Raw genomic sequence first — 26546 nt, forward strand, 5'->3', positions numbered from 1 at the left:
CACCGATTGGCTTCTCGTTCTGGCCGTCAGCCGGTTGCCTGGAAACCTTGTCTCGAGGAAGTTCTGTTGTCGGGTTTTTTCTCCCTTGTTCAAGGGGCGGGCGAAACAACGGGTGGGGGCGGGGTGCGCCGGGCCTGCGCACTGGAACCCGGTGACGACACCGCGGGATAGAGTAATTCCTATTGGCTAATTCAGGCAGGGCCCCATTGAGATGTCACAGCGGAAGTGAAGGTAAAAAACTCCAACACCTGTGAGTAACTCTTTTATTGTCGTCACAATTATTACAGAAACCAATTTACAAGGCTCCAGGCCTCATTACACTTCAAATTGATGATTAAACAGTCACTGAACACGAAACAGCTGCAAGGCACAAGGCCCAATTACATTTCACAATAACGTTGTAACAGTCATTGAACACAAACAGCTGCAAGGCACAGGGCCGAAATACGTTTCCAGATACCAGTTAACCAGTCACTTATCACAACCAGCCGCAAGGCACAGGCCCTACGCATAGTTCAAGTAACAATCGAACAGTCACATAACATGAACAGTCGTGAGGCACAAGGCCTCGAAACCCAACGACCATTCCAAAGAAAAAAGGAACAAAGAACCACAAGACACAAGTACATTTCGAGGTAACGGCCTCTAAACACATAAAACAAGCAGTCGCGAGGCACAAGGCCTCGGAACCATACGACCACTCCAAAAGAGATTAAACAAAAACCAAAAATAAAATCCACAAAACACAAGTACATTTCAAGGTGACGACCTCTAAACACAAGGCAAGCAGTCGCGAGGCACAAGGCCCCGATACAATACGGCCGCTTCGGAAACAAATATGACCCACAGGGCCTCGATTCATTTTAACAGTATCATATCAAAAACCCAATCACCAGGCACCAGGCCTCAATTCACCCCAGAAAAGATTTAACAGGATAGAATCAATCACCCAACACTAATCCCCGCTCACCCACCCCCGTTCACCCCGCCCTGCAGCCGACACTCCGGAGGAAAGGCCCCTCCTCACTAAGAGCACAGACCTCCGGAGAGCCAGACCCGGGCGCGGCGGAGGAGAGAGGGTTCCCCCCTCCTGGACCCCGCCCAAAGGCACGGGACCATTCGGAGGGAGAGCAGTTTCGCACCAACTAGCATTCCACCACTAATACTAAATACCATTTCGGAGAAACCGAAATGAGTTAAATGTCATAGGCTGCTAAAGAAAACGAAAGCAAAGAAAACAAGAAAACAAATCCCTCAGCACACAAAAAAATTCTGTAAAAAGAGTCCATTAATTTTGCACGTTCCACATCATGACCCCGGCGCTCCAGCCAAAATTTCACAAGGAACAACATGTCCTCAAAGTCCTCCAATGGCAGCGGCCAGAGTCGCTCCAATGTTGGCAACAGTCGACAACGGGGAAGAAAGTCCCAGAGTCAGTCCCAACCGCCCACAGGGCGTCCAGGATGGCCGAACCCCCGGAGACCCCAGGAACGGCAGCAACCCACCCCGGGCTGCAGGCCGCGGGCCGCCCATCGGACAATCTACACCCCGGTTCCGACCCGCCGCTTCCAGCAGCCTATCCAGCTGCCATCCTTCCTCCATTCCTTCGTCCTCCATTGGGCGAACTCAAAACCGCCGTCAGCAAACCTCGCAGTCCGAAGCAGTGTCTCCGCAGCTCAACCGCTGACTTGAAACTCGACTGGTCGCAGTACTCCGAAACCGGTCTTCTCCCCTTCCCTCGGGGACCAGGAGCAATGGGCGCCGAGTTGCTGTTTCACCCCATCCAGGAAGCTCCCAGAGGCGGCTTGCCTTTTGAATCGGCCCGGGGCGGACACCAAGCTCGCACACAACCGCCCAAGCCTCCTCCACCTTTCACCCCAGGAGTTTGGACAGTGTCGGCCGTAGCTCCCACAATCCCCCGCACTGGGGAACCCGCTCTATCCGCCGCACGGGCGGGTGATCAGGTACTGCGCATGTCCAAGGGTGAGGGGAAGCTGCGCATGTGTGGAGGAAAGGAAAGCCCAGCCCCTGACCTTCCTGTGAGGTGTTGGCTAATGGATAGAGTTAGGACCGGAAGGACTCTGCTCCTCCAGCCAATCAGCGCGAGCTTGGTGTGAATGGAGATTTAACTTCACACAGACTGAAATGTCCTCCTGTCTCCAACATCTGTGAGTAAAACACTTTCTTTTCTCCCCCTTTCCATTTCTTTTCTCATTCTGACGTTCAATTGGTCACTTGCAGCAACTGAAGGGAAAGCAAGTGAATTCAGGGAGGGTGCAGATTCTGGAAAGCTTGGCCCAGATCTCACTCCTCTCTCTCTCTCAAAGACATTGACATCCTTTCCTCACTCAGCTTCATAGAACCAATGAATTTACAGTGTAGACGGAGCCCATTCAGCCCATCGAGTCTGCACGGCCCTTAGAAAGAGCACCCTACCTAATCCCACGCCTCCACCCGATCCCTGTAATCCAGTAAACCGACTTAACCTCTTGGACATTAAGGGCAATTTAGCATGATCAACCCACCTAACCTGCACATCTTTGGACTGTGGGAAGAAACCACAGCACCCAGAGGAAACCCACACAGACACGGGGAGAATGTGCAAACTCCACACAGATAGTCTCACAAGGCCAGAATTGAACCCAGGTCCCTGGAACTGTGAGGCAGCAGTGCTAACCACTGTGCCTCCCTTGATACATTTGTTTGTCTGGCTGAAAGGATGGTCAGTTTTCTAATATTCACAATTAAGTGGCTGGTTTCCCAGGAGATGATTGACATTTAAGGGGACAGTAAATTAATATCAGACAGAGAAATGTCCAGTGTTGTTAAATGGTACAGATTAGATATATTATTTATGGTTCTGTAATAAAGTACATTTATTATTATTATTAAATCTGCACTGACCCGCAGAAAGAGCATTTCACTGAGGCCCACTCTCTGCCCTATCCCCATAACCTTGTGCATTGATTATAGACAACCCACCTAACCTACACCAGCACAGTGGGCTGAACAGCTGGCTTGTAATGCGCAACAATGCCAGCAGCGCGGCTTCAATTCCCGTACCGGCCTCCCTGAACAGGCGCCGGAATGTGGTGACTCGGGGCTTTTCATAGTAACGTCAATGAAGCCTACTTGTGACAATAATCAATTATTATTATACCTCTTTGGACACTAAGGGGCAATTTAGCATGACCAATCCACTTTAACTGCACATCTTTGGACTGTGAGAGGAAAACGGAGCACTCAGAGGAAACACACGCAGACACAGGGAGAATGTCTATCTTCACACAGACAGCCACTCAAGGAATCAAACCTGGGCCCCTGGTGCTGTGAGGCAGCAGTGCTACCCACTGTGCCCTATTCCTGGCTGAAGTTGAATTTAATTCACTCATGGAATGCCCAGGAGGAGCAAGTCAGTCAAATTGGAGCCTATGTATTTGAGATAGGAGTTCCATACTTCACCCAATGCATCAGACTCGGAATGAATTACAGACATTAAAAATTGCATGGAGATGCATTCCATAATCAGCCTATGCCAGTTTTGGATCGAGGGAGACCTGACTGGTCTGCTTCTGTATTGAGCCAGATGAATGTTGGGTCCATCCTAACTCAATCCCTTATGAACCTGAGACGAGAGGCCAATTGCCATAGTCTGATATTCGGGAGATCCAACCCTCCCTTAGCTCCTGGTGACTGGAGCAGAACAAACTTGAGACCAGATAAATGTACTAATCGTTCCATTAATTTCCTTAACAACTCTGTTCGACAGCAGTATAGGCAGCATCTGCAGAGGGTGCAACAGTCTGGGCAACACATTCATTTTAATGAAGGTGATTCTCCCTCACCATGAAATCGGAAGAGCCGACCACCGGGCAAGGTCCCACCTAATAGTCACCATCAGCTGTGGAAGGTTGTCCCCATATCGCTGTCTAAAAAAGGGGAGACATTGACATTCCCAGATATTTAAATCCCAAAGGGAACCATCTGAAGGGTAACTTAGCAAGAAAAGAGGAAATAACCTTCCCCGTATAAACCCAGTCTGGTCCTCCCACACGATTGTCGGAAGGATGTCCTCCAGCCTTATCGCCAAAACATAAGATCGCAGTTTCAAGTCAACATTCAAAAGAGAGATTGGGTGATGAGAGGCCCACTCCTCTGGGTCCTTGCCCACCTTCAGAATCAAAGAGATATTCGCCTCACAAAGAGTCGGTGGCAGCATCCCAGAGTCAAAAGAGTGACAACACATATCTACCAACGGGTCCAACAACAAATCCTCAAACCCCCGATAAAACTCACACCCACAGACATCCGGTCCCGAGGCTTTACCCGGCTGCAGCTACTTCGTGGCCTTTGACACCTGTTCCCTAGAAATAATATAATAATCTTTTATTGTCACAAGTAGGCTTACATTAACACTGCAATGAAGTTACTGTGAAAATCCGCCAGTCGCCACACTCCGGCCTGTTCGGGTACACAGAGGGAGAATTCAGAATTCTCAGCCGGTACGGGAATTGAACCCGCGCTGCTGGCCTTGTTCTGCATCACAAACCAGCTGCCTCATTAAGATTTTCTGAGGCCTCCAGAAGCTTCAGGGAAGAGAAAGAATGTTCCACACCCACCAACACATCACCAGACTGCTCAGACTTGTGTAATCCTGCATAGAATTCCCCAAATCCCTGTTAATCTCCTCCATCTACATGACCCTTTTCCATCCCCAAGCTGCATCGAGCAATTTGCTCTAAAGTCGGCCTTTTTCTTTGTCAAACAGGCCACGTATTTGCTCGGCTTATTCCCAAACTCGTACAACTTCTGCCTGACAAACGTTCAACTTTTCTCGGCCTGCTGAGTAAACGGGGAGTTCAAAGCCACTCTTGCTGCGTTAACCTCCTTCAGCAATAGCTTACTAGGAGGCTTCTTATAATTCTCCTCATCTTCGCCAAACCAAACTCCAGACGCCGCTGGTTCTCAAGCATCCTGCACCTTTTGCTAGTAGTGGAAGAAATGATCAGCCCCGAGCATAAACTTTACACGTCTCCAACAAAATGGAGGTGGAAATACCAGGAGCCGAGTTAACCAAAAGGAAGAACTCAAACTCTTCCCGAAAGTGCATAATAAATGAACTCGGGGTGGCTCCAAACCTCCACATTCTCGACCTGGGGGTGAGCCCTCGAGCAGAAACTGCAGACAAACGGGGGAAGGTCTGTGATTACGATGCTCCCTGTGGTGCAAGAGGACACCAGGTGTAGGATCGTCCTCGGCACAAAAAAGTTGTCGATTCTAGTATGACGTTGCTGTGGGGCTGGAAAGAAGGTAAAATCTCTGCTCCTCGGGTACAAAGTTCGCTAAACATCCACATAACCCACCTCCTCACTGTTATGATCCCGGACCAGACCCCAACAGTGGCTCGGATACTGGACACAAACCCCAATATTTTATTTGTGTTTTGTCAGACTGTGAGGAAAGGATACCTCATTCCAGGAGTGATTTCACAAAAAATAGGCTGTGCTGTATGAAAATAAACTTTATTACTAACACAATATTAAAATAAATTTAATATCGCACCAGAAAACAGCTGACAATTAGCCCTTAAACAATGCTAATCAATACAGTGAATACAGTAACCCTTAACTGCTACCTTTATTCCCACTCAAACAACAAAAACACCATCTCAGCTCTCAATCCACCGTTAAACACAGTTAGCCCTCAGCAATACCTGCTTTACACAGATGTTCTTTGAGAAAGAGAGATCTTGTGTCACCGCTTCAAAGACAAGATCTCGATCCTGTCAGAACCATGAAGAAACTTGGGAAGCTGTTTCAGCTTGTTTCAGCTCGCCTTCGAATGACACTCCTCTGAACTGCTTGGAACGAAACTGCTAATCTAGCTACAGACATATATTTTCAACTGAACTGAGATGCTTGACCTCTGCTCACATCTTGAACTAATTCTCAACTAAAACACTGCTTTGCTGCAAAAAGCCTGAAACCGTGGCTCCTCCCAGTACTGACATCATCTTACCAAGCTGAAATCTAATTAACTCCACAGGGAATCCCCTTCATCCAAACAACATTCCATTAGTCCACGCTTTTTACGATGCTTTCATGACACCTCTGGCTCCAAAACTTAGTTGTCCTTCAAAAAAAATAAATTTAGAGTACCCAATTCTTTTTTTTCCAATTAAGGGGCAATTTAGTGTGGCCAATTCACCGACCCTGCACATCGTTTTACATTGTGGGGGTGAGACCCACGCTGGCACAGGGAGAATGTGCAGACTCCACAGGGACAGTGACCTGGGGCCAGGATCGAACCCAGGTCCTCGGCACTGAGGGGCAGCAGCGCTAACCACTATGCCATCGTGCTGCCTCCGGCAATGAATTCAAAGACAATGTGGTGAAGCTTTGGGATTCTCTATCCCAGAGGACTGTGGAGCCTCAGCATCAAGTATTTTTAGACCGAGAGTGATAGGTTTCTCAATATTGAAGATATCGAGGGATATGGGGGATAGTGTGGAAAAATGGTGCTGAGGTAGATCGGCCAATGATCCCATTGAATGGTCGAGTCGGCTTGATGGGCTGAATGGCCGACTGTGGCTCCTATTTGTTATGATCTGTGTCCAGGACAGGAAGCAGTGAGCATGGATCTGTCAATCAGCCTGAATCAGCACCTTCAGGAGAATTGGGAGGGTGAATATTAGATACAGCAGAGTGAGAATGGAGGGAGAGTGTGTGGGATGGAGATTTACAGCTTTGGGGGAATGAGAGAGGAAAGACTGTTTCATAGAAATTAAAATAATCTGTTCTGAATTTCTATCCTGGACTGACTGATATCTTTTGTAAACTCCAAAGGAGAGGACTTACAGACAGAAATCTCAAACCATCACGTCTGGATCTGACAGAGTCACTCGGTTCATCGGCCATTAAATCTAGAAGGAGAAATATTGGCCCGACCTGTTGGTTTCAACAAAGTTTAACCATCAGTGTGACTGGAAAAGCACCGAGACACACACACCCGAGTGAGAGTGTTCAAGAGCACTGACTGTGGAAAGAGCTTTAACCAGTTACACAGACTGAAAATTCATCACACCATTTACAGCGGGGAGAGTCCGTACACGTATTCTGTGTGTGGACGAGGCTTCAACTGATTGTCCGACTGGAGAGACACAAGGAGACCCAAAACATGGAGAAACCGTGGAAATGTGGGGACTGTGGGAAGGGATACAGAGCCCCATCTATGCTGGAGGTTCACCGACGCAGTCACAGTGGAGAGAGACCGTTCACCTGCTCTCCGTGTGGGAAGGGATTCACTGAGTTATCCAAACTGAGGACACACCAGCGAGTTCACACTGGGGAGAGGCCGTTCACTTGCTCTCAGTGTGAGAAGGGATTCACTCAGTTATCCAGCCTGAAGTCACACCAGCGAATTCACACTGGGGAGAGACCGTTCACCTGCTCACCGTGTGGGAAGGGATTCACTCAGTTATCCAATCTGCAGAAACACCAGCGAGTTCACACTGGGGAGAGGCCGTTCACCTGCTCCCAGTGTGGGAAGGGATTCACTGAGTTATCCAATCTGAGGAAACACCAACGAGTTCACAATGGGGGGTGGCCATTCACTTGCTCTCAGTGTGAGAAGGGATTCAATCAGTTATCCAGCCTGAAGTCACACCAGCGAATTCACACCGGGGAGAGACCATTCACCTGCTCTCAGTGTGGGAAGGGATTCACTGAGTTATCCAATCTGAGGAAACACCAGCGAGTTCATACTGGGGAGAGGCCATTCACCTGCTCCCAGTGTGGGAAGGGATTTACTCAGTCAAGCAGCCTGCAGACACATCAGCGAGTTCACACTGGGGAGAGACCATTCACCTGCTCTCAGTGTGGGAAGAGATTCAGTGATTCATCCAACCTGCAGACACATCAGCGAGTTCACACTGGGGAGAGACCATTCACCTGCTCCCAGTGTGGGAAGGGATTTACTCAGTCAAACAGCCTGCAGACACATCAGCGAGTTCACACTGGGGAGAGACCATTCACCTGCTCTCAGTGTGGGAAGAGATTCAGTGATTCATCCAACCTGCGGGCACACCAGCAAGTTCACACGAGGGAGAGGCCGTTCACCTCTCTGTGTGGGAAGGGATTCTGTGTTTCCTCGTCCCTGCTGAGACACCAACAAGTTCACAATTGATTGCAATGATGGATTCTGCTGTTATTGTTTCTACTTCAATTACATCCAGGGCTGCATTTCGTTCTCTCTTCTCTTTCTCTCTCAGGGATTCTGAGACAGGAAATGTGATGCAACCGTGGCGAACAAGAAAAGTTAAAGATTCCATTAGATCAAAGGAAGAGGCTCAAAAGTGGCCCAAATAGTAATGAGCCTGAGGACTGGGAACTTGTTTTAGACTTCAGCAAAGGAGGACCAAGAAACTGATAAAGAGAAAATAGAATATGAGAGCAAACTGGCGAGAAACATAAAAACCGACTGGAAAAGCTCCGATAGGAATGTGAAAAGGTAAAGATTAGCCAATGGGTCTGTGGTTCCCCGTTTTCTTTCTCCCTCCTTAAATATTGGGATTACATTTACCACCTTCCAATCTGCAGGAACCATTCCAGAATCTATAGAATTTTGAAAGATGATCACCAATGTATCCACTGTCTCTACAACCGCCTCTTTCAACACTCTGGGCTGTAGAGCATCAGCTTTTGGGGATTTATTAACATTCAACCAATACTACATTTTCACTAATACTAATTTCTTTCAGTTCCTCCTGCTCACTAGTCCCTTGGAGTATTTTTAGGACAATTTCTGTACCTTCCTCCGTGAAGACAGACTCACATTGTTTAGTTTCTCTGCCATTTCCTTATCCCTCATTATAAACTCTCCTGTCTCTGCCTGGAATGGACCCACATTGGTCTTTGCTAATCTTTTCCTTTTCACATTCCTATGGGAGCTTTTCTTGTCGGTTTTACGTTTCTCGCCTGTTTGCTCTCATATTCTATTTTCTCTTTCTTTATCAGTCTTTTGGTTTGGTTTTCAGCAAAGGAGGACCAAGTTCCCAATCCTCAGGTTTACTATGATTTTGGCCACCTTATGAACCTCTTCCTTTGATCTAATGCAACCTTTAACTTTGCTTGTCAGCCACGGTTGCAAATCCTCTGTTGGATTTTTGATTATTAAGGGAGTCTATATTTTATGTAAATATGTAACAATTCCTCAAATACTTGTGATTGCCTGTCTATCGTCATAGCTTTTATTGTAATTTCCCAATCTAGCACAGACAACTGTGAATACTGGCCCAGTTTCCCCAATGTCTCTTCATAGGTAAAATGTCTCGATAAAATCAGAAACTTTAAATTAAAAATTGGCCATTTTAAATCGAGCCACAGCCAGCTCCAGCAACCAGCCTGAATACACTGAACTCCGACAAGCTGCCAGCACATGTCTGGAGCTGCTCTGCTCCATCAATCACCAATCAAGAGATAATTGGCTCTATTCATCGATTGATTGTTTTGAATAGACAAAGTTACATAACAAACAATGCACCGGGAAATGGACTCCCGTGGACAGCTTTCCAGTGTCCTGCTGAGTGGCCATTAGTAACTCCATTGGGTGATACCACTCCCACCCTGTGACCTCATCGACTGGGGTCAGAGAACATTCTGGAAGGACACAGAAAGGGTATAACGATCGAACCCCGGGACCGCCCAGCAGTGAAGACTCCATGCAGAGGTAATCGAGACGACTGACCAGAGACGGAAAGAAGCAGCGGCGAGACCCATCTTCTCGGAAGAAGACCCCGAGGAGATTGAGATACAGAATCGAATCCGCAGCTCGAATGAGTCCATCGGCTCGGGTACTATTGAGAATCTTGGGACTGTAATTAGTAGGATAATTTAAGGGTAATGTTTTACTGCTTGTGGAATAAAGTTATGTGATTTATACACTCCGTTGTCCTTTGTTTACCTGGTCAATAAAGATACCTGGGCAAAACATTTGTTTAATAAACTGGTCGAAGTGTCTGAGGTTTTATAGACACAACCCCTCCCATCCCCGGAACAAGTCTGGTGAACCTTCATTGCCCTTCCTCTGTGGCAATAATACCTTTCCTAAGGTAAGGGGAGTAAAACTGCACACACTACTCCAGCTGTGGTCTAACCAAGGACTCAAATCCTCTTGCGATAAAGACCAACATCCTGTCAGCCTTCCTAATAACTTGCTGTGCCTGTACGTTAGCCTTCGGTGACTTATTGATGAGGACACCCAGGTCCCTTTGTACATCTACACTTTCTAATCTCTGACCATTTCAGAAATACTCTGCTCATCGGTTCCTCCTACCAAAGTGATAATCTTACATTTTTCCACATTATATTCCATCTGCCATGTCCTTGCCCACTCACTAAGTCTGTCCAAATCCTCCTGTAGCCGTTTTACATCTTCCTCACGACACACATTCCCACCTAGCTTTGTGTCATCAGTGAACTTGGAAATATTCCATTTGGTCCCCACATCCAAATCATTGTATAAACTATGAACAGCTGGGGCCCAAGTACTGATCGTTGCAGTAACCCACTCATCCCAACTGCTAAGGTGAGAATGCCCCATTTATTCCTCCTCTCTGTTTTCTGCCTGTTAGCCAATCCTCAACCCATGCCAGTATATTACCTCCCATCCCATGTGTTTTCATTTTGCTGACTAACCTCCTGTGGGGTGTTTATCATAAACCTTCTGAAAATCTAAGTGTGCCACAGCCACGGACTCCCCTTTATCAATTCTGTTTATAACATTCAAAAATTCCAAAAGGCTCGTCAAACATGATTTCCTATTCCTAAATCCATGTTCGAAGTCTTACAACACCAGGTTATAGTCCAACAGGTTTGTTTAAAATCACTAGCTTTTGGAACGTAGCTCCTTCATCGGGTGAGGAAGAAGCTCCTTCACCTGAGGAAGGAGCTGCGCTCCGAAAGCTATTGATTCAAAACAAATCTGTTGGACTTTAACATGGTGTTATAAGACTTCTAACTGTGCCCACCCCAGTTCAACGCTGGCATCTCCATATCATAAATCCATGTTAATTATTATTATCCAGGTTTCCATTTATCACATCCTTTATAATAGATTCTGGTATTTTCCCGGTACTGATGTCAGGCTAATAGGCCTGTAGTTCACCGTTTTCTCTCTCCCTCCCTTCCTGAACAGTCGGGTGACATTTGCTGCCTTTCAATCTGCAGGAACCATTCCAGAATCTATAGTTGATCATCAATGTATCCGTGATCTCTATAGTAACCTCTTTCAACTCTCTGGGATGTAGAATATCCGATCTCGGGGACTTATCACTATTCAATCCATTAATTTCTCCAATGCAGCCTCTTAGTGATCCTTTATTCCTCATTCTCCCTTGTCCCTTGGCTTTCTGATGTTGGGAGATTTCTTTGCTTGAATTCTCCATTCCTGAGACTAAGTGCTGATGCCGGGGCAGGATTCGCGAGTTCTACGATAGCAAACTGGTGCCGCACCTGGTCCGATTCAACGACTGTTGAGGGGCCAGGACCGGCACCACATGGAACTTAATCCATTCCAATGAAAAACGGTGCCGGATTTGCCGGATTCACGATTGACACTCAGGAGGCTGACAAGCTGCGTAAACACACTTCACTCCCCACACACCATCCCAGCCAACAAGATGGCAGTGAGGAGAGTGGCACCCCGCTTTACGGACAATGAGCTCGAGACCCTGCTGGACGTCATGGAGGAGAGGCGGGCAACCCTGTACCGCGGCCCGGGAAGGAGGCAGCCAGCTGCCACCGTTCATCGTGCCTGGGCACAGGTGGCAGAGGCAGTAATCTCCGTGAGAAACACCGTCCGGACAGGCCAACAGTGCTGCTAAAAACTGTACAATCTCCTTAGGTGAGTAGGCAGCACTGTGCCTCTGGCACCAAACCCGTCCTATGCTGTTTTTTAGCTCCACCCAAACAGTTTCCACATTTTGTATTCCTGATCTGAGATCCTCCCTTATTAATGTACTGATGCCGTTCCTTATTATCAGTGCAACACCGCCTCCTTTTCCTTTTTGCCTGCATCATCAGCAAACTCAACAATCATACCTTCAGACCCATCATCCAAGTCATTGATATAAATTGTAGAAGATTGATGCCCCAGCACTGATCCCTGTGACACACCGCTCGTTACATCTTGCCAACCAGAAAATTACCTATTTTTGCTTAGTCTCAGTTTTCTGGTAGCTCGCCAATCTTTCACTGTGAAAGACAGTTCTGCAGTTAAAGGCTGCCAGATTGGGAAAAGAAAAGAACGGAACCCTTGGGAATGAATAATCACTTTGGACTGATACTTTTAAGGTGTAGGTTTCCTACAAAAATAATATTTAGTTAATGTTGCTTCTGGTTTGTTTGTTGCAGTAAAATGTATGTCCTGTCACGTGATCCTTCAATTTGTTGACTGGGGAATTGATTTTTTCTTTGAAGTTACTGATCTTTACAGAGATCCCAATCCACAAGTTTTGTCTTGCTCTTTGAACCTCGGTCACTTTTCCGCCTCATTATTGATCTTGTCAATGACAGCGAGGCAACTGAGCTGAGGGCTGAATTTAGCTGAGAATAACGGGGCCTGTGCCCCAGTTGGGAATCTGCCATGGGTGTCACACGAATAGAGGACTGACTGGGAAATCAAGGGATGGGGATGATCAGGGCTGATGGTGTCTTGAACCCATGGTTCAGTGTGTGTGTCCAAAGTGGGGAGCCACAGGAACAGGCTACAGAGGAACCAAAGAGAAACATTTGGGTCCCGAATATTGTGAACATCCTTTCATGGTTACTCTTTTACTCTGGTTGTCTTTGATCCGCAAGTAATGTTCCGATATTTTTTAAAATCATGTTCGATTTCATGAATAAACTTGTTTATTTGAAAATATTTGATTTTTGGTGGTATTTTTCTGCTCAAATTCATTCACTTTAGGGAACGTGGGCGAAAGAGTTTGACAGGCTCGTGAGTCTCTCTTAAGCTAATTGGTAAAGGAGCCAGAGGGGGAGAGGAGATTTTCTTTTTCTTTTGACACAATGTTTGAAAATGTGGTTCAGAGAGTTAATCGGGATTGACTAATTTATCGAGTCTTTTTCAGGAAATTACAAGGGATGTCAATAAAGGGGAACCTGTAGATGTGGTTTATCTAGGTTTCCAGAAGGAATTCCCCAGGGTGCCACATCAAAGTTTATTACACACAATAAGAGCTCATGGTGGTGGGCGGGGATGTGCGGAGCAACATAGCATGGATAGAGGGCTGGTAACAGGAAGCAGAGAGGGGGTATAAATGGGTTACGTTTGGGTTGGTAAGATGTGACAAGTGGAGAGTCACAAGGATCAGTGCTGGGCCCTCAACTATTTACAATCTACATTAATGAGTTGGATGATGGGATTGAATGTATGGCAGCTATATTTTCTGATGACTCAAAGACATGTAGGAAAGCAATTTGTGAAGTGGACTTAAGGAGTCTGCAAAGGACAACAAATAGGTTAAGTGAGTGGGAACAAATTGACAGACGGAGCATAACTTGGGAAAATGTGAACGTGTCCACTTTGGCAGAAAGGGTGAAATAAAACAGAACATTATTTAATTGGAGCGAGATTGCAGAACTCTGAGGTACAGAGGGATCTGGGTGTCCTGATACAGGAACCGTAAGAATTTAGTTTGCAGGTAAAGCAGGTGACAAGGAAGGCCAATGAAATATTGTTGTTTGTTGCAAAGGGACTGGAATATAAATGTTGGTGTGTTTTGCTGCAGTTTTACAGGGCCTTGGTGAGACCATGTTTGGAGCACTGTGTACAGTTTGGGTCTCCTTATTTCAAATGAGGTAATTGCAGTAGAAGCAGTTCAGAGGAGGTTGACTCCCCGGATTCCTGGAATGAGGGGGTTATCCTCCGAGGAAAGGTTTCACAGGTTGGGACTGTATCCATTGCAGTTTAGAAGAATGAGAGATGATCTTATTGAAACACGTGAAATCCTGAGTGGAATTGACAGAGAGAATGTGGAGAGGATGTTTCCCCTTGTGGCAGAGACTAGAACTACATTTAAAAAGGATTTCCCATTGAAGACGCAGATGAAGATATTTCTTTCCCCTGAGGTCTATGAGTCTGTGAATCTCTCTTCCCCAGGGAGTGGTGGATTCAGGGTCAGTGATGGACGACCAGATGGACGACCAGCCTCACTGAAGTTCTCAACATGAGAGTTTTAAATGGATTTTCAATGGCTCCTCTCTTTATCCTGAACCCTCAGGAGGAGTCCAACAGCTGAGAGAAAGCTCAGAGCTCTGGCCTCACAGTTGCCTAATCAGAACAGAGATGACAATTTGGCAACAGCTCCCAGGTTGTGCAGAAAGAGGAAGGTATTTGGTCACAAGCCCTCAGCTGAGAGAGATGTGCTTCAGCTTCCAGTGGAACTTTCACAGGCTGGCTGGAAGCATTTTAAATCGCCAGGCAGAGAGATAATAGAGAGAGTCCAGACTTGCTGTGTGCTGCCTTATAGGTCGAAATAGAAGTGAATTAAAATCGAGATTGCTTCTTCTAGCCTTCCCTTCAGAAGTTTCTGAAGGGTTCCACCAATCACAATGAAGAATGGGGTAAATCTGAACTGATTGACTGCTAGCCAAGTCCATCAAAATGACATCACGGGACCCTACCACACATCACAGAGGGGACTCCCTTTGGCCAGTTCAACTAACAACTTGCAGCTGGGGGTTTCCAAAGTCTGTAGTTAAAACCCAGAATCTGCAATGGTGCAGCAGCGAGCAAGACGGTAATAAAAAGGGACACATGGAGCAGACAAGGATGGAAAAAAGATTCGTTACACATGGACCAATTACAAAACCTGTCATTGAACCATCTGTCCCCACTCAAGCCACATCAAACTCTCAAACAATTGTCTTCCCCACGCTCCGTCCCCGGTACGGGGAGTCAGCATTCCCATGCCAAGCAGTGAAAACATGGTGGCCTTGACACCCAGGTGTTGTCTAGGATTCCAGGCACTCTTGTTTTCTCTATCCTCTGGGAACTGTTTATCTCCCTGTTCCCACACAGCAAGTCGTCTGTTCTCAGCTCTGCTCGATTTCTGCTGGAGTTTGGTCTCTTTTACACCTTTCGGATCAATAAAACATTTGGTCAGTGAAGACCCAAACCACAATTTCCCATCCTGTCACCTGTCACCCATCCTTACCCAGAGCGTAATCGCAACAGGAATAAAAACAGGAGAAGTGGAACAATCAAATTCAAAATAAATCCACAGCCAGTCATAGAATTTAATTTAATGTTCACTAATTAGCAAGAAAACCTGAAGTAGGGAGTCCCCCAGGAATCTTACAGTCCACACCTAGAGGGTGGGGTGGGGGGGGGGGGGGTGGTTGGGGGGGGGGGGGGGTCTTTCTGACCCTCCACTCAATGTCACTTCATTATTTCTCATTTCTGCTCTGGCTCCGCCTGGGGTAGCATCTACTCCATCTTTTCTTCTCCTGAAGGAGCGCCGTGAGTTCTCGGTTCCTGGTACATTAGGACAGATGCTTCAAGGAACAGATCAATCATGGATGTGAAAGATTCTCCAGCTCTCTCTTTGTGGACAGTTCTTACTCAGTATTATTTCTCCCAAGCCCTTCATTATTCCATTATCGCTTTAATTTCACTCCCACTTTGACCATGTCCAGTGTGTTTAATTCTATCCTGATTGTTTTAAAGTCAGTTTCTCTCTGGAGTGTGTCAATGTCTTGATGATGTCGCAATGGTGTCTCAATCCCCTGGCCACATTAACCATTTCATCTCCTGCTGTGTCTCCAGTAGCTGTGTGTTTGGGACCCGGTCTTCAGTCCATTTCACCATGAATTTAGGCTTGTTATTTTTCGCATCTAACAAATCACATCTGCACACCCACACCGGTATCCCAAAATCATGCCACATATTCTTAACTCTCAGATGCGCTGATGAAAATATCAAAGTGAATGTCTGTCTTTCTTATCTCCCCTGTTATGATCCTGATATTTCATGTTATGGCCAGGCTTTCAAATGTGGATTTCTTTAAAACAAATTTCATGGGCCAGGATGTAAATATTTCCAAGAGAAAGTGATCAATTTATTCATCTCGTCTCCACATTAGAACATTCTTTCACTAGAACGTCGGAGGATACCAGATTGATATATTCCATTCAACCACACCCAAGGTAAAGTATTCCAATCATTTATTGTCCAGGATAATATTCCCAGTATCTTTCAAACGGAAATTATACATTCCCATCTGATCCCAGGTATTAACATATTCTGTTTGTTTGTTCGTGTCAGCTTGGGATTGTTCACCTTGGAGCAAAGGAGGTCGAGGGGAGATTTGATAGAGGTGGTCAAGACTATGACAGGTTTAGGTAAGATGGATAAAGAAAAGTTGTTCCCATTAGCTGGTGGGACAAGGATGAAGGGGATAACATATTTCAGGATTTGGTTAAGAGATGTGGGGGGGAGACACGTGAGGGAGAATATTGTAATACAGCGAATGGTAATGATCTGGAACTCGCTGCCTGTGAGGTGGGTGGAAATGAAGACAATGGAGGATTTTAAACAGAAATTGGATTGATATTTAAGGGAACTAAATTGCAGAGCTACAAGGTTAGAACAGGGCACTGGGACTGACTGATTTGCTCCAGAGCCAACAGGGAATCGATGGGCTGTATGGTCTCCTTCTGTGCCCTCATGACTCTCAACTAACAATTTCAGCTGCTCCAGTCTCTCTAACTAACTGAAGTCCCTCATCCCTGGTCCATTCTCATAAATCTCCTCTGCATCCTCTCTGAGAATGTCACTTCTTTCCTAAGGTGTGGAGCCCATATATAGGGTTCCATTCTGGAGGGATAGAATTGAAAAGCAGGGAGGTTATGTTCAACTTGTTTAGACCCAGGGTTAGACTACACTGGGAGCACTGTCAACATCTGTGATCTCCATTTAGTAAAAGGAAATCGAGGCACTGGAGAAGGTGCAACAAAGATTCACAAGATTAATACCAGAACTGAGAGCATTTCACCCTCAGGAAAGGCTGGGGCTGCTTTTCTCTAGAAAAGAGAAGACTAAAGGGTGACGGGATGGAAGTCTTTAAGATTATGAAGGGGTTCAATAATCCAATAGGGATTTCATGAGAAACCTCTTTACCCAGCGAGTGGTGAGAATGTGGAACTCACTCCCACAGTGAGTGGTTGAGGTGAACAGTATTAATACATTGACGGGGAAGGTAGATACATACATGAGGGAGAAAGGAATAGAAGGCGATGCTGATGGAGGGAAATGAAGAGGGGTGGGTGGAGGCTCATTTGGAGCATAAATACTGACAGAGACCAATTGAGCCGACTGGCCTGGCCCTGTGCTGTAGACTCAATGGAGCAGAGACAAATGTATTTATTTTAGATCTACCTGTAGTGGGGGAAAAACATTATTTGCTATCCAGGATAAAATAAAAGTCCTTCATCAACTTTTGTGGATCATTTCAGTGGAAATGTGCTCTCCCAGGCTCAAAGAGCATCAGCCCACTAGAAGCAGAGTCGTGAGACCGGCAAGTCCAACAGAAAGAAACCCTCCGACCCTCCCACTTCACCAAGTGTCAGAAAGAACATGATTCAGTCCTGGATGTGATTAACAGCAGAATCTAACCCCTGCCATCACTTGTGAATTTGTTGGTGTCTCAGCAGGTTGCATGACTGAGTGAATCCTTTCCCACACTCTGAGCAGGTGAATGGCCTCTTTCCAGTGTGGACTCGCTGGTGTATTAACAGGGCAGATGAATCACTGAATCTCTTCCCACAGTCAGGACAGGTGCACGGCCTCTCCCCGGTGTGAACCCGCTGGTGTCTCATCAAGTCGGATGATGTTCTGAACCTCTTTGTGCAGTGAGAGCAGATGAACGGTCTCTCCTCAGTGTGAATGCGCTGGTGGATCATCAGTACACGAGAGCTTTTGAAACTACTCCCACAGTCAGAGCATTTAAAGGGTCTCTCATTGGTGTGAGTTACATGGTGCTGCAGCAGGTGAGATAACTGAGCGAATCCCATCCCACATTGAGAGTAGGTGAATGGCTCTCCCTGGTGTGTACTCTCTGATGTGTCTGCAGGTGGGCTAACCGAGTGAATCCATTCTCACACTCACAACAGATGAATGGCCTCTCTCCAGTGTGACTGAGTCTCTGCCTTTCCAGCTCGTACTGCGCTCTGAATCCCTTTCCACAGTCCCCACATTTCCATGGTTTTTCCATGATGGGGTGTTCTTGTGTTTCTCCAAGTTTGACGATCATGTGCACACAGAGCACTGGTACATTCTCTCCCCGCTGTAAATGATGCAAGGTGTTTTCAATCTGTGTAACCGGTTAAAGCTCTTTCCACAGTCCGTGCACTGGAACACACTCATTCGGGTATGTGTGTGTCTTGGTGCTTTTCCAGTCACACTGATGTTTTAAATCTTTTGAAGCAGACAAGATAGAGAAACATTTCTCCTTCTAGATTCAAAGGCCAATGATATTCAGACCCCGATTAATGGAGAGACTCTTGAAGTGACAATTCATTTGAGTTTCTGTCTGCAAATTCTCCTCTTCTGATATCCTGTAAAATAAGTTTACAAAGCTATCACTATCAATTGTGAATAGAAATTCAGAACAGACCATTCTAGTTTCCATAGAACATCCTTTTCTCTCTCAGTCCTCAAAGCTCTAAATCTCCATCCCACACACTCTCCCTCTGCTGTATCTAATATTCACCCTCCCAATTCTCCTGAAGGTGCTGATTGACAGATCCCTGCCCACTGCTTCCTATCCTGGACAGAGACCTGAAAATCTTCATGCAGCTGCCAGACAGATATACGTCTATATTACTGGACGAAAAATGTGTTACTATATAGACTTCTGTTCTCTTCAGTTGCTGCAAGTCACCAATTGAAAAAGTGTTTTACTCACAGACATTGGAGACGGGAGGAAGTTCCAGTCTGTGTAAAACTTATTCTTTAGTCACACAAAGCCCGCGCTCTGATTGGAGGGGCACAATCCTTCCGGTCTTGTAACTCTTCCCATTGGTTAACACCCCAGCAGGAAGGTCAGGGGATGGGCTTTGTACTGCACATGCGCATCCTCCCCTGCCGTTGGACATGCGCACACCCAGACCACCCGCCCGTGCGGCGGACAGAACGGTTTCCCCAGCGCGGGGGGTTGTGGGTGCCCCGGCCGCCATTAATCATCCGGAGCCGTCACCAAACTCCTGGGACTGGGATGAAAAGTGGAGGAGTGGGGGCGCGGTAACTCCACCTGACACATAGTACATGTGCATAGTCACAGGATTTGATTGGGATCTCCCCCTTAGCAAAACAGTGTGTTAACTTCAGGTGACATATTGGGGAGGGCAATAGGTGAGTGTGAAACTGAACTCGAGAATCAGCCCCTTCAGGGGAGGATAACTTGGGGGAAAGCGGGAGCAGTATAGTGGGATGAATTAGTGTTACCATCAAGAGGGAGGAGGGAGTGTGCAGGGGACAGAGGCTTGTCGTTTGAGAGGGACAACGATTCTGCTGATATTGCTGCTGTTCAGGACCAAACCATATTTATTCTGAAGATTGGAGCATATTGTCGCTGATGTTAGAGCCCCCTGTAACTGGGCTGGAATTTAATGTTCTGGATTTAGGTCAAATGAACCAGATTTGGATTGAACAACCTGTGTCATGTCCTTGATGTGGGATCAGTTGGGCTGCTGATTTGCTGGGTTATCAGTGTATCTTTGGGCAGCACGGTAGCATAGTGGTTAGCACAGTTGCTTCACAGCTCCAGGGTCCCAGGTTCGATTCCCGGCTGGGTCACTGTCTGTGCGGAGTCTGCATGTTCTCCCCGTGTGTGCGTGGGGTTCCACCGGGTGCTCCGGTTTCCTCCCACAGTCCAAAGATATGCGGGTTAGGTGGATTGGCCAAGCTAAATTGCCCTTAGTGTCCAAAAAGGTTAAGTGGGGGTTGCTGGGCTGCGGGGAAATGGTAGCTACATGGGCTTGAGTGAGTTGCTCTTGTAAGGGCCGGTGCAGACTCGATGGGCCGAATGGCCTCCTTCTGCACTGTAAATTCTATGATGTGTTTTTTGTGATGTCTCCTCAGTTATTCAGGGTCTCTCAGCTGAAATTATTTTGCAATAAAATAGTTCACTTTCAGCATTGCAGCCAAACAAATCCTTGGTGTGAAATCAACAAATCCGGTCTATAACAATCCACTGATTGAAATTACATAAGAATGGACATGGAAGAAACATGCCATTCGGCCCACCTGGTTTGTGATGCTTTTGAAGCTCCTCACATCCTCCTCCCAGTCCTCTTCAACCTCACTGTCAGTCAGGGCTCAGTGGGTAACACTCTTGCCTCTGAATTGAAAGGTTCTGGGCTCATGTCCTCATTCAGGACTGGAGAACAAAATGCACGGCCGCTCTCTTGTGCAGTGCTGAGGGAGTGCTGCTCTGTTGGAGGTGCCATTTTTTAATGAGGGGCAGTATTCTCCGGTTCCCCATCCGTGCGCTTCTCGATGGCTCCCCATTTGCTGGCAGTGCGATCTCATACTCCCGCTGCTTGTCAATGGGATTTCCCATTGAAGTCACAGCAGGCCCTGGGAAAGCTATGGGCAGGGGTGGGTTGCTAGTGGGAAAAGTGAATTGCAGTGGTGGCAGAATTCCAACTGAGGTGTGATACCGGAATCCCATTTGTTGCTTCAGTGAATACAAAATATTCCATGTCTTCATCTGGTCATCGTCACATTGCTGTTTGTGGTATTTTGTAAATTGTCAATAGGTTGTAGGGAGTCTCCAAAAAGGCACAGACATGTTAAGTGAGTGGGTAAAAAGTTGCAAATGGAGTGTAATGTGGGAAAATGTGAACATGGTCACTTTGGCAGGAGGAATAGAGAAGCAGTATCCTATTTAAATGAAGAGATTGCAATACTCAGTGTTACAGAGGGATCTCTTAATTTTAACGTGCAGGTTCAGTCTGCAGTTAGGAAGGCAAATGCAGGACTTCCGGGTGCGGCGATGACCAGCTGAGTCGCACGTTTCGGCAGCTCCCTGTGAAACGGACTTTTGGGCTCTTGATAGGAGCCCCAACGGCAATTTTAACGGCTGAAAACACCGTGCGGTAAACCAGAAGGGTGTTCCCCCTGGACACGGATGGAAAAAGGAGAGGAAAGTGGCCGGATTGCAGCGGATCCTTTGGAACAACGGCAAGGAAGGCAAGCAGAAACCAAGATGGCGTCGGAAGGTGGCAGTTTCATATGGGGCCCTGAACAACAAGAGTTTTTGAAACGCTGCGTGGAGGAGATTAAAAAGGAAATGAAGAAAGAGTTGTTGGCCCCGATATTACAGGCGATTGAAGGGCTGAAAGAGGAACAAAAGACCCAGGAGCAGGAGCTTCGGGTCGTGAAGGCGAAAGCAGCAGAGAATGAAAACGACATACAGGGCCTGGTGGTGAAGTCGGAGATACAGGAGGCACACCAGAAACGATCTGTGGAGAGGTTGGAGGCACTGGAAAATAACGCAAGGAGGAACAACTTGAGGATTCTTGGCCTTCCTGAAGGTGTGGAGGGGGCGGACGTCGGGGCATATGTGAGCACGATGCTGCACTCGTTAATGGGAGTGGAGGCCCCGACGGGTCCGTTGGAGGTGGAGGGAGCATACCGAGTTATGGTGCGAGGACCGAGAGCAGGAGAAGCTCCCAGAGCCATAGTGGTGAGATTTCTCCGCTTTAAGGATAGAGAAATGGTCCTTAGATGGGCGAAGAAAACTCGGTGTAGTAAATGGGAGAACGCGGTGATCCGCGTCTATCAAGATTGGAGTGCGGAGGTGGCGAGAAGGAGGGCGAGCTTTAATCGGGCCAAAGCGGTACTTCACAAAAAAAAGATAAAGTTTGGAATGCTGCAACCGGCAAGACTGTGGGTCACATATCAAGGGAGGCACCACTACTTTGAGACGGCGGATGAAGCGTGGACTTTTATTGTAGAAGAAAAATTGGAATGATTGGACTACGAAAATGAACGTTTGGACAAAGTGGTGGGACGGGTGGGGGGGGGGCGAAGAGGGATTGTATGATTAATCCTGCGGTATGGTAACTTTTCTTTCTCCCACAGGTGGTGATGGGGGAGGTGGGGAGGGAGAGGAGATGGGGCGTTGGCCATGGGAGGCGGGGCCGAGGGAGAGGCGCGGGCTTGGTTCCCGCGCTATGATAATTATGGCGGGAATAGAGAAGCAGGAAGGAGGGGGCGCCGCACGGGGCGAGCCGTGATCACGGGGGGAAGCCGAGGTCAGCCAGAGTTTGCTGACTTCTGGGAGCAACATGGGGGGAGTAATTACGCTAGCGGGGGGTCTAGCGGGGGGGGGGGGGGGGAGGGGGGAATTACTGGGTTGCTGCTGCTGGGGAAAGGGGGGAGTGGGTGCGGGAAAGGATGGGCGGGGGGGCACCGTCTGGGAGAAATACAGCCGCGTGGGAACTGGGCGAGAAGCTGGAAAAAGATGATGGCTAACCGGCAAGGGGGGGGGGTGGGAAGCCCCCCAACTCGGCTGATCACGTGGAACGTGAGGGGGCTTAACGGGCCGATAAAGAGGGCACGAGTACTCGCACACCTTAAGAAACTTAAAGCAGATGTGGTCATGGTACAGGAAACGCACCTGAAACTGATAGATCAGGTTAGGTTGCGCAAAGGATGGGTAGGGCAGGTGTTCCATTCGGGGCTGGATGCGAAAAACAGGGGGGTGGCTATATTAGTGGGGAAGCGGGTAATGTTCGAGGCAAAGACTATAGTGGCGGATAACGGGGGCAGATACGTGATGGTGAGTGGCAAATTACAGGGAGAGATGGTGGTGTTGGTAAACGTGTATGCCCCGAATTGGGACGATGCCAATTTTATGAGGCGAATGCTAGGACGCATCCCAGACCTAGAGACCGGAAAGCTGATAATGGGGGGAGACTTTAACACGGTGTTGGAACCAAGGCTGGATAGGTCGAAGTCCAGGACTGGTAGGAGGCCGGCAGCAGCCAAGGTGCTTAAGGATTTTATGGAGCAGATGGGAGGGGTGGACCCGTGGAGATTCAGTAGACCTAGGAGTAAGGAGTTCTCGTTTTTCTCCTATGTCCATAAAGTCTATTCACGCATAGACTTTTTTGTGTTGGGTAGGGCATTGATCCCGAGGGTGAGGGGAACGGAATATACGGCTATAGCCATTTCGGATCATGCCCCACACTGGGTAGACTTGGAGATAGGGGAGGAAACAAGAGGGCGTCCACCCTGGAGAATGGATATGGGACTAATGGCGGATGAGGGAGTGTGCTTAAGGGTGAGGGGATGCATTGAAAAGTACTTGGAACTCAATGACAATGGGGAGGTTCAGGTGGGAGTGGTCTGGGAGGCGTTGAAGGCGGTGGTTAGGGGGGAGCTGATATCAATAAGGACACATAAAGGGAAGCAGGAGAGTAAGGAACGGGAGCGGTTGTTGCAAGAACTTTTGAGGGTGGACAGACAGTATGCGGAAGCACCAGAGGAGGGACTGTATAGGGAAAGGCAAAGGCTGCATGTGGAATTTGACTTGCTGACCACAGGCACTGCAGAGGCACAATGGAGGAAGGCGCAGGGTGTACAGTATGAATATGGAGAGAAGGCGAGCAGATTGCTGGCACACCAATTGAGGAAAAGGGGAGCAGCGAGGGAAATAGGGGGGGTGAGAGACGAAGATGGAGAGACGGAGCGGGGAGCGGAGAGAGTGAATGAAGTGTTTAAGACATTTTATAAAAAATTGTATGAAGCTCAACCCCCGGATGGGAGGGAGAGAATGATGGAGTTTTTGGATCGGCTGGAAATTCCCAAGGTGGAAGAGCAGGAAAGGATGGGATTGGGAGCACAGATCACGGTAGAAGAAGTGGTGAAAGGAATTAGGAACATGCAGACGGGAAAGGCCCCGGGACCGGACGGATTCCCAGTTGAATTTTACAGAAAATATTTGGACTTGCTCGCCCCGCTACTGACGAGGACCTTCAACGAGGCAAAGGAAAGGGGACAACTGCCCCCGACTATGTCAGAAGCGACGATATCGCTTCTTTTAAAGAAGGAAAAGGATCCGCTACAATGCGGGTCCTACAGACCAATCTCCCTCCTCAATGTAGATGCCAAGGTCTTGGCCAAGGTAATGGCAATGAGAATAGAGGAATGTGTCCCGGGGGTGGTTCATGAGGACCAAACTGGGTTTGTGAAGGGGAGACAGCTGAACACGAACATACGGAGGTTGTTAGGGGTAATGATGATGGCCCCACCAGAGGGTGAAACGGAGATAGTAGTGGCGATGGATGCCGAGAAAGCATTTGATAGAGTGGAGTGGGATTATCTGTGGGAGGTGTTGAGGAGATTTGGGTTCGGAGAGGGGTATGTTAGATGGGTGCAGCTGTTGTATAGGGCCCCAGTGGCGAGTGTGGTCACGAATGGACGGGGATCGGCATATTTTCGGCTCCATAGAGGGACAAGGCAGGGATGTCCTCTGTCCCCATTACTGTTTGCACTGGCGATTGAGCCCCTGGCGATAGCGCTGAGAGGTTCCAAGGGATGGAGGGGAATACTTAGGGGAGGAGAAGAACACCGGGTATCTTTATATGCGGATGATCTGCTACTATATGTGGCGGATCCAGCGGAGGGGATGCCAGAAATAATGCGGATACTTGGGGAGTTTGGGGATTTTTCAGGGTATAAATTGAACATGGGAAAGAGTGAGCTGTTTGTGGTGCATCCAGGGGAGCAGAGTAGAGAAATAGAAGACCTACCGTTGAGGAAGGTAACAAGAGACTTTCGTTACCTGGGGATCCAGATAGCTAAGAATTGGGGCACATTGCACAGGCTAAATTTGACGCGGTTGGTGGAACAGATGGAGGAAGATTTCAAGAGATGGGACATGGTAGCATTGTCAATGGCAGGGAGGGTGCAGGCAGTTAAGATGGTGGTCCTCCCGAGATTCCTTTTTGTGTTTCAGTGTCTCCCGGTGGTGATCACGAAGGCTTTTTTCAAAAGGATAGAAAAGAGTATTATGGGTTTTGTTTGGGCCGGGAAGACTCCGAGAGTGAGGAAGGGATTCTTACAGCGTAGTAGGGATAGGGGGGGGCTGGCACTACCGAGCCTAAGTGAGTATTATTGGGCCGCTAATATTTCAATGGTGAGTAAGTGGATGGGAGAGGAGGAAGGAGCGGCGTGGAAGAGATTAGAGAGGGCGTCCTGTAGGGGGACCAGCCTGCAGGCTATGGTGACAGCCCCATTGCCGTTCTCACCAAGGAACTATACCACGAGTCCGGTGGTGGTAGCTACACTGAAGATTTGGGGACAGTGGAGACGACATAGGGGAAAGACCGGAGCACTGGGGGGGTCCCCGATAAGAAACAACCATAGGTTTGCCCCGGGGGGAATGGATGGGGGATATGGAATGTGGCAAAGAGCAGGTATAACGCAATTGAAAGATCTATTTGTGGATGGGAAGTTTGCGAGTCTGGGAGCGCTGACCGAGAAATATGGGTTGCCCCAAGGGAATGCATTCAGGTATATGCAATTGAGGGCTTTTGCGAGGCAGCAGGTGAGGGAATTCCCGCAGCTCCCGACACAAGAGGTGCAGGACAGAGTCATCTCAAAGAAATGGGTGGGGGACGGTAAGGTGTCGGATATATATAGGGAAATGAGAGACGAAGGGGAGACTATGATGGACGAACTAAAAGGGAAATGGGAAGAAGAGCTAGGGGAGGAGATTGAGGAGGGGATGTGGGCAGATGCCCTAAACAGGGTAAACTCGTCGTCCTCGTGCGCCAGGCTAAGCCTGATTCAGTTTAAGGTATTACACAGGGCACATATGACTGGAACACGGCTCAGTAAATTTTTTGGGGTGGAGGATAGGTGTGTGAGGTGCTCGAGAAGCCCAGCGAATCATACCCATATGTTTTGGTCATGCCCGGCACTACAGGGGTTTTGGATGGGGGTGACAAAGGTGCTTTCGAAAGTAGTAGGAGTCCGGGTCGAACCAAGCCGGGGGTTGGCTATATTTGGGGTTGCACAAGAGCCGGGAGTGCAGGAGGCGAAAGAGGCCGATGTTTTGGCCTTTGCGTCCCTAGTAGCCTGGCGCAGAATATTGCTAATGTGGAAAGAAGCCAAGCCCCCGGGGGTGGAGACCTGGATAAATGATATGGCGGGGTTCATAAAGTTAGAGCGGATTAAGTTCGTCCTAAGGGGGTCGGCTCAAGGGTTTACTAGGCGGTGGCAACCGTTCGTCGAATATCTTGCGGAAAGATAGATAGGGGAGAACAAAGAAGGCAGCAGCAGCAGCCCAGGGCTTGGGGGGTGGGGGGTGGGGGGGGGGGGGGGGGGGGGGGTGGCCTGAGACAAGGCAATTGCCAATTAGGGCTAGTTTTTATTTTTTGTTATTTAATATTTATTTATTTGTTGTTGTTTTCTTTTGTTCTTGTTTAAATAAAAAAGGTCATTATTATCTGTATTGTTATAATGTTGTG

At 47.8% G+C, this 26546-nt stretch overlaps 1 protein-coding gene and 2 long non-coding RNA genes across 4 annotated transcripts in view; 1 reads left to right on the top strand and 2 right to left on the bottom strand.

The window, feature by feature from the left end:
- Positions 1-26546, bottom strand: part of LOC140419927 (uncharacterized) — a 378337-nt gene that overhangs the window by 156678 nt on the left and 195113 nt on the right. The gene's annotated exons all lie outside the window — the stretch shown is intronic.
- LOC140419922 (uncharacterized) lies at positions 137-9940 on the top strand. Of its 2 annotated transcripts, none has more exons than XM_072503980.1 (2): positions 137-250; positions 6846-9940. In XM_072503980.1, exon 2 carries the CDS (start codon positions 7177-7179, stop codon positions 8182-8184), a length of 1008 nt encoding a protein of 335 aa, XP_072360081.1. In that variant the 5' UTR covers positions 137-250; positions 6846-7176; the 3' UTR covers positions 8185-9940. The 2 variants fall into 2 exon arrangements, with proteins under 2 accessions (XP_072360081.1, XP_072360082.1); XM_072503981.1 differs by lacking the exon at positions 137-250 and adding an exon at positions 1781-2168.
- LOC140419915 (uncharacterized) lies at positions 16093-20986 on the bottom strand. Its single transcript, XR_011946088.1, has 2 exons — positions 20308-20986; positions 16093-18617 (listed from the first exon to the last, which is right to left on the bottom strand). It is a non-coding gene; the product is annotated as an uncharacterized lncRNA (long non-coding RNA).

This window comes from Scyliorhinus torazame, chromosome 5, assembly GCF_047496885.1.
Source record: "Scyliorhinus torazame isolate Kashiwa2021f chromosome 5, sScyTor2.1, whole genome shotgun sequence".
Classification (NCBI taxonomy): Eukaryota; Metazoa; Chordata; class Chondrichthyes; order Carcharhiniformes; family Scyliorhinidae; genus Scyliorhinus; species Scyliorhinus torazame.